General features: G+C 41.9%; 1 protein-coding gene across 1 annotated transcript; it reads left to right on the plus strand.

Annotated features, from left to right (window-relative positions):
• Nucleotides 1–482: 482 nt before the first annotated feature.
• On the plus strand, nt 483–6,710 carry LOC308081886 (globoside alpha-1,3-N-acetylgalactosaminyltransferase 1-like). The gene is made up of 10 exons (XM_080423504.1): nt 483–775; nt 2,130–2,174; nt 2,879–2,911; nt 3,199–3,333; nt 3,696–3,828; nt 3,919–3,960; nt 4,149–4,494; nt 4,902–4,973; nt 5,035–5,254; nt 6,339–6,710. Exons 1-10 carry the CDS (start codon nt 717–719, stop codon nt 6,478–6,480), a joined length of 1,227 nt encoding a protein of 408 aa, XP_080279630.1. The 5' UTR covers nt 483–716; the 3' UTR covers nt 6,481–6,710.
• The last annotated feature ends 2,286 nt before the right edge of the window (nt 6,711–8,996 follow it).

The raw sequence follows: 8,996 nt of genomic DNA on the forward strand, positions 1-8,996 counted from the left end.
TTTGTACCATACTTACTAATTCACCAGGCAGCCTATATGCCGATACATTTAGAAAAGACATGCCTTCCAGCTCTTGTCCTCCTCAGGTACACCAACCTTACAGCAAGCTAGGGGATCTGCTGAATGAAAGCAGCCCAGCCCTTTTATCTCCTGTGACAATAAACCCCACCCTTAATTTGAAACAAGGAGCACCTGGCTGATGCTGCCATAGTAACAGGTCTACCTGGTTACATATGGTAGTCTTTGTCTTTTCCCCCTTTTGTGTTTACAGTGGTCTGACCCGTCCCTATATATCTCCACCTCCTGTGTCATTCTGGTTAGTTCAGTTTTCAGCGCCCACAGCGTCCCCCAGCATTCACTTTCTGATTCTCTATCCCTTACACACACACACACACACACACACACACACACACACACACACACACACACACACACACACACACACACACACACACACACACACACACACACACACACACACACACACACACACACACACACACACACACACACACACACACACACACACACACACACACACACATACACATACACACATTTTCTGATACGTTGAACTCTACTGCTTTCTGACAAAGACAAACTGTTCTTACTTAAATTACAAAACTTTTGATAATTTTATAAAACAGAGCCATCGGATCGTGGACCAGACCAGACCAGACCAGACCAGACCAGACCAGACCAGACCAGGACCAAAGATGAACCTGTGTAAAAAACAAACCATTCTAATACTGAGCGCCGCTGTATTAATACTGTGGTGAGTACATGAATACTACTACTACACCTAATAATACTACTACTATTACTATTCCTACTATTACTAGTATTACTTCTAGTACTACGGACCGGGTTAAATCACCACTGGGCCGTTTTCCTCCAAACGCACCTTTTGCTGGTGTTTTCTACAGAATGTTGTCGGTTCACATTTTTCTCTTTTTACACGTTTTACACGTTTTACACTTTAGGATGAGTAAAGGTCAATCTGTGTCTAAAGGACCAGGGGTTAGGATGAGTAAAGGTCAATCTGTGTCTAAAGGACCAGGGGTTAGAGTAGTAGGATGAGTAAAGGTCAATCTGTGTCTAAAGGACCAGGGGTTAGAGTAGTAGGATGAGTAAAGGTCAATCTAAAGGACCAGGGGTTAGAGTAGTAGGATGAGTAAAGGTCAATCTGTGTCTAGGATCAGGGGTTAGAGTAGTAGGATGAGTAAAGGTCAATCTGTGTCTAAAGGACCAGGGGTTAGAGTAGTTTGTGAATCATAACACTAAACACAAGATGATGATGATACACTTATTTGTTTTAGCTCTTGCTCATTTGATTTTCCTATTTGTCTCATCTGTTTAAGACAGTAGGTAGCTGATATATTACACTTTTACCTTAGCACTAGGTATACTCTTAGTTGCTTGTTTTAGAAGAGAAAGCACTTAATACTTCTGGAGCCAGTCGCACCACCTCACACTAAGTTCAAACTTAACCTAGTTATAGCATAACCCATTCAATCCGGGGACGCTTCTCTGTCATTTTAGATTTATTTGGCTGATATAATAGATCTGATATTTTTGAAAAATCGTGAAAATGTATGCAAATCTTTGAATACATATATAACTCAAATCTTTGCTTCTGGGGGTCCCTGGAACAAAAATATGTTACAAATGTTAAAAAAAAAGAAAGTATAAATATATATTTAAAGATTTGCACAAATGATTTGCACAGATTTGCACAGATACTTTCCTGGTCTAAATGGGTTTTTTTTAAAGCCATTTAAGCTATAACTAGGCTAAGTTTGAACTTAGTGTGAGGTGGTGCAACGGCTTCTGGTGATTAGTAGTTTTCTTACCTATGTTGAACGCACTTATTGTAAGTCTCTTTGGATAAAATCGTCTGATAATGTCTGTAATGTAATGTAACGTACAGTAATGATGATGATGATTATTATTATTGTTATTATTAAATATATCACATTGTAATTAAAGGTATAGTTTAGCTCAGTAGTTGTCAAAGTGAGAACACAGAAGTGAGTCAGTTGGTTGTCATACTAAAACACAAGGATCGGGGGGGGGGGGGGGGAGGCCTGTACTGAAAAAACAATGAATGGTTGTGTGTTGCTTTACAGGTTTTGCAGGCAGGGCTACGTTAATTATGTGTCTGAGCAATACAGGTAACACACACACACACACGCACACACACCACACACGCACACGCACGCACGCACGCACGCACGCACGCACGCACGCACGCACGCACGCACGCACGCACGCACGCACGCACGCACGCACGCACGCACGCACGCACGCACGCACACACACACACACACACACACACACACACACACACACACACATCGATGTACAGTCAAAAAATGAGTTTTGTAAAAATCTTCTGATTATTGTGTAATTTGGATGTCTTTATTTCAGACTCCGTTTCTATACAAAAAATCACACCCTGTGTGAAGTGGGCGGTGTCTTGCTAGCTAATCACAATACTGAATGGAGTCAACCAATCATGTACAAAAAATAAATACATTTATTGAAAAACACTCTTTATGATGGAAGAAACCATAACTTAAAAAAAACAAATGTAGGTTTACTGGTGCTAGAGACCTGTGCTCCAAGGAGCACTTTTTCTAGTTCATCTTTTTTATAATTTGGGGGGAAATGAAAAAAATTTAAAATGTATTAGATGGACGATATCAGTCACCAGAACCCGAACCCAGTTTGAAGTTACAATGATTTCTATAGGTTTGTAACTGTCCGGGGTTTTCACAAAAGCCTGAGTAGACGATACAATGTTTTATTGTTTTACTGTTAATTATTGTTAGTTATTGTTAATTATTGTTAACGATGTGCTCTTGTCTCTCTCTAGTTCGGGGTACAAACAACCCAGCATCCTGATTGGGTGAGCAGCTTCATTTCATTTAATGCAACATTTTCAAATACTTGTTCAATAATAATAATTATAAAATTGTGTGTGTGTGTGTGTGTGTGTGTGTGTGTGTGTGTGTGTGTGTGTGTGTGTGTGTGTGTGTGTGTGTGTGTGTGTGTGTGTGTGTGTGTGTGTGTGTGTGTGTGTGTGTGTGTGTGTGTGTGTGTGTGTGTGTGTGTGTGTGTGTGTGTGTGTGTGTGTGTGTGTGTGTGTGTGTGTGCGCCTGCCTGCCTGCCTGCGTGCGTGCGTGTGTTTTGTAGGCGTACTGACGTGGTCACAGTGACTCCATGGTTGGCTCCCATCGTCTGGGAGACGACCTTTGACCCCGTCCTGCTGGACAGCATCTACAGACCTCTCAACATCACCATAGCAACCACCGTCTTCTCCGTCGGCAAGTATGTCACCCATGTGTCTGCATGTGATTATAGATCTATAGCACCAGTACACATAGATCTATAGCACATAAACATAGATCTATAGCACCGGTAAACATAGATCTATAGCACCAGTAAACATAGATCTATAGCACCGGTAAACATAGATCTATAGCACCAGTAAACATAGATCTATAGCACCAGTAAACATAGATCTATAGCACCAGTAAACATAGATCTATAGCACCAGTAAACATAGATCTATAGCACCAGTAAACATAGAGACCACCATGCTGCCTCTAGTGGCTGCCATTAGAATAGCGGATCTTCCTAAAAATCAACCATCTTTGTCTATAATAACTCTGACCTTTGACCTCTAACAGGTACATCCATTTCCTGCCTGACTTCCTGTTGACGGCGGAGCAGTTCTTCTTCGTTGGTTTCAGAGTTCAGTACTACGTCTTCACTGACCAGCCCGACGCCGTGCCACATGTCAAGATGGCCGCCGGGAGAGAGGTACCAAGAGATACCGACATACTGTTTATAAGTTAGTCTGTGTGACTAACATTGTGTTGTGTATTTCATGTTGTGTATTTCCTATAACAGGTGTTTGTTAGGTCTATCCCATCCTCTAAGCATTGTGTTGTTGTGTGTATTTCATGTTGTGTATTTCCTACAGGTGTTTGTTAGGTCTATCCCATCCTCTTAGCATCGTGTTGTTGTGTGTATTTCATGTTGTGTATTTCCTAAAGGTGTTTGTTATGTCTATCCCATCCTCTTAGCATTGTGTTGTTGTGTGTATTTCATGTTGTGTATTTCCTAAAGGTGTTTGTTAGGTCTATCCCATCCTCTTAGCATTGTGTTGTTGTGTGTATTTCATGTTGTGTATTTCCTACAGGTGTTTGTTAGGTCTATCCCATCCTCTTAGCATTGTGTTGTTGTGTGTATTTCATGTTGTGTATTTCCTACAGGTGTTTGTTAGGTCTATCCCATCCTCTAAACGATGGCAGCAGATCTCGGCTCACAGGATGAAACTGATCCAGACATTAATAGAAACGCAGCTACGTAACCGTGGCAACCATCACCATGCCGACTACATCTTCTGCCTGGATGTCGACTCCAAGTTCCACGCTCGCTGGGGGACCGAATCCCTGGGGTCACTGGTCTCTGTGATACATCCTGGTAATTTGATCTGTTATTATAGGTGTTACAGCCAGGTTAGTGCCTATGTTTATCTGTTACCTTATGTGTTACACTCAGGTTAGTGTCTATGTTTATCTGTTACTATAGGCGTTACACCCAGGTTAGTGTCTATGTTTATCTGTTACTATAGGTGTTACAACCAGGTTAGTGTCTATGTGTATCTGTTACTATAGGTGTTACAACCAGGTTAGTGTCTATGTTTATCTGTTACTATAGGTGTTACAGCCAGGTTAGTGTCTATGTTTATATGTTACTATAGGTGTTACAGCCAGGCTAGTGTCTATGTTTATCTGTTACTATAGGTGTTACACCCAGGTTAGTGTCTAACCTGTCTGTCTGTGTGTGTAACCTGTCTGTCTGTGTGTGTAACCTGTCTGTCTCTCTAGGTTACTACACCAATGAGCGCAGTGTGTTTCCATATGAACGCAGACAGACCTCTCTGGCCTGTCTGTCTGTGTGTCTAACCTGTCTGTGTGTCTAACCTGTCTGTCTGTGTGTGTAACCTGTCTGTCTCTCTAGGTTACTACACCAAGGAGCGCAGTGAGTTTCCATATGAACGCAGACAGACCTCTCTGGCCTGTCTGCCTGCAGATCAGGGAGACTTCTACTACTGCGGGGGGGCGTTCGGGGGGGAACTGACAGCTGTCAATCATCTGGTGACGACTTGCAGTGACAACTTTGATCTGGATGCAGAGAACCATGTGGAGGCAGCCTGGCAAGAAGAGAGCCATCTGAACAGGTACTTAGAGATCTGTGTTTAGATCTACAGAGCCATCTGAACAGGTACTTAGAGATCTGTGTTTAGATCTACAGAGCCATCTGAACAGGTACTTAGAGATCTGTGTTTAGATCTACAGAGCCATCTGAACAGGTACTTAGAGATCTGTGTTTAGATCTACAGAGACATCTGAACAGGTACTTAGAGATCTGTGTTTAGATCTATAGAGCCATCTGAACAGGTACTTAGAGATCTGTGTTTAGATCTATAGAGCCATCTGAACAGGTACTTAGAGATCTGTGTTTAGATCTATAGAGCCATCTGAACAGGTACTTATAGATCTGTTGTTAGATCTATAGAGCCATCTGAACAGGTACTTAGAGATCTGTTATTAGAGCTATAGAGCCATCTGAACAGGTACTTAGAGATCTGTTATTAGAGCTATAGAGCCATCTGAACAGGTACTTAGAGATCTGTTATTAGAGCTATAGAGCCATCTGAACAGGTACTTATAGATCTGTTATGAGATCTATAGTAGAGCCATCTGAACAGGTACTTAGAGATCTGTTATGAGATCTATAGTAGAGTCATCTGAACAGGTACTTAGAGATCTGTTATCAAATCTACACACTTTGTTCTGGTTTCTCTTCTTAGAGGAACTGGAGCATCTTTCTCTATTATCTGTCCTGACATGTGAGAGACTTTCTGCCCAACGGCTCCCTCTTGTGGCCTGAACACGCCACTGAGTTGCAACCATCTGTCTTAGTTGTTATCAGATCTATTTTGATCTAATTGTTCATGTATTTAAGTAGTAATAATGTAAATGTAATCTGTGTGTTATGTAGGTACATGTGGATACATAAACCCAGTAATCTAAATGTAATCTGTGTTCTGTGGGTACATGTGGATACATAAACCCAGTAATCTAAATGTAATCTGTGTTCTGTAGGTACATGTGGATACATAAACCCAGTAATCTAAATGTAATCTGTGTTCTGTAGGTACATGTGTAATCTGTGTGTTCTGTAGGTACATGTGTAATCTAAATGTAATCTGTGTGTTCTGTAGGTACATGTGTAATCTAAATGTAATCTGTGTTCTGTAGGTACATGTGGATACATAAACCCAGCAAGGTGTTATCTCCAGAGTATTTGTGGCAGGACTTCAAACGCAGAACTCCAGAACTGAAGACCGTCCGCTTCTCTGGAGTTATAAAGAACTACGCTGAGATACGACCTAACGCCTGAACACCTATAAGCAAAATAGTCGCGACTTTGCCCTCAATGCCCTCAATACCCTCAATACCCGCATGTCTGACTAAATACCTCCAAAAGGTTAGAGACACCCACAGCCACAATACTAGAGGGAGTGTAAACAACAATCTGGTAACACCCACCCATAAAACAATTTTTTTCCTACTCTGTACATATAGTGTTTTATATTTGTAAAGATATTGAATATTTTGGTGCTATTTCATATGTTTAAAGTAATACTAGGTAACGTTTTCAACAAAACTAAAGTTAAATTGTATATCTTTTGTCAGTGGCAAAAGTTTCACAACACCCACTCCATGAATTTCACCCCCGGAAGCCTTTTATTTATATATTTTCTATTGAACGGTGAAGGGGGGGACTTTCCCGGGAAAATGACGTTCCTGGCCAACGTCATGACGTCGTGGCCGACGTCCCCAGGAACTACCGCAACGGTTTCCTGTTTGGCCAGGAACTACCGCGGTAATAGCAAAAAGGAACCTCACGCTGATGTTAAGAGAATGTAGGATTGGAAGATCGAAAAAGAACAGAAAAAGAAAGCACAGCTCATGGTAACTAATGCTCCACTGGCTAAGAGAAACGATCCGTAGATAGTATAAAACAATTAAAAGATCGCTTTTTGAAACGCTTCCGGCTTCCGGTGAAAACGAATGGAATTCTGGGTAATCGAGGATTACGGAAATTGTATGCAGTGACGGTAGTGACCAGCAGAGGTTGCTAAAAATCGTTATTTGGGATTCTGCATTGTACAACTTTAAGGTTCAAGGTTGTATTTTATTGTTACATCTTCTGTACAGGTACATAAGAGCAGGGGTGCAATGCTCACTGGACGGCCTTGCACGCCGTGCCGGAACCTATTTGACCAGGAGCACACGCAGGTACACGCATAGATTTAAAACTACTTTAAATTCGCACCTCAACAAAGTTTTCAAAGGCTCCCGACTAACACCTAGCGAATTAACATAGGAATAAGCCTAGATGCATATCAATTGTCCATTGTGTGACTTGCAGTGTAGGCGCGTCATGTCATTGAAATAGAGTGCAAGAACATACCAAATGAGAAAAAGTGCTCCTCGGAGCACAGGTCTCCGCCAGGTCAGGTACGTTATTCTGGCCTCCTGGTGGCGCTATAATAGGCCAATGTGAAAAGGGTGCCAACCGTGCCATTTATTCTTGCATTGACACTGCATTCATGATTTGAGGCATTTTGTTCCAAAAATGTGTTTTGCTAAATTAGACCTGCTGGTGGCGCTATAACAGGCCAATGTGAGAAGGGTGGTATTTCTTCCTCGGCCTAGTGGGATTGTGCGTGTGAAATTTCACGGAAATCGCAAGCTGTGTGTATACTTTGAGGCTTTTTGCTCAAAACGGACCAATCCTGCAAACTTTGGAAGCCAACCTTAGGCAATGAGGATGGAATATGGGAAATTGGACAGATCCGTGTGGATCACATGACTATAGTGATACTGTGCACGGATTTGCATGACTTTTGGATAACATTTGTAGGAGTAATATAAAAAAATGGGTTTTGCACAAATCGGCCTGCTGGTGGCGCTATAACAGGCCCATGTGAAAGATGTGGGGCAGAAGTTCTGAATTGGCATCCAGGGAGTGTGTGTGCACAGTTTCGGAGCGACCGGGCCAACGGTGCCAGAGATTAGCTGGTGACAGACACACACACACACACACACACACACACACACACACACACACACACACACACACACACACACACACACACACACACACACACACACACACACACACGGACACACACACGGACACGGACGGACGGACGGACGGACAGGGGTAAAACATACTCTCTCGCCATGCCTTTGGCCTGGCGGAGACAATAATCGATAAATCAATAGCCTATAGGGAATATAAATTGTATTTCCGTTACAGGGTTAGAATAACAATCATATAGTATCTCCTCAAAATCACATATTTCAATGAAAGCCAATATGATTTGTAATGACACCACCATGACAGTAGAGGTAGACAAATCCTCATTCCAGGGACTTGCAGGTCATGTAGTCTCAAGATGATGATTACTAACCTAACCTGAGTATATGTTTAAAAAAAAGTAAAGGGTAGATCTACATTATAACTGAGAGGCAAACTGGAGCTGGAAGTTGTTTAGATTTCCAGGATAGACAACCCAGAACTTACTCTGTTCTCTTTAGATACTTGAATACAATTATATAGTGTGCACATAAAAGAAAACGAGAGACCACAACCGATTATTTAACAAATATTGCAATCATTAAAAGATAGTGCATCCACCGGCTTTTGTCGACTTCAATGCATTCCATTAAACTTCCAGCTACAGTTTGCCTCCCAGTGCCTGATGTATCTTTCCCATCTTTCCTCTCCTTCTTTACATATCCTTGCCCTAACCTCACCGGTTTGCCCCCAGGGATACATCCAAATCGTCTGAGTCTTTGCTATCAACATGAGAGGTGATCATTCAAACTGCAAGGCACTACATT

Source organism: Gymnoscopelus braueri, assembly GCF_963280865.1.
Source record: "Gymnoscopelus braueri genome assembly, chromosome: 3".
Classification (NCBI taxonomy): domain Eukaryota; kingdom Metazoa; phylum Chordata; class Actinopteri; order Myctophiformes; family Myctophidae; genus Gymnoscopelus; species Gymnoscopelus braueri.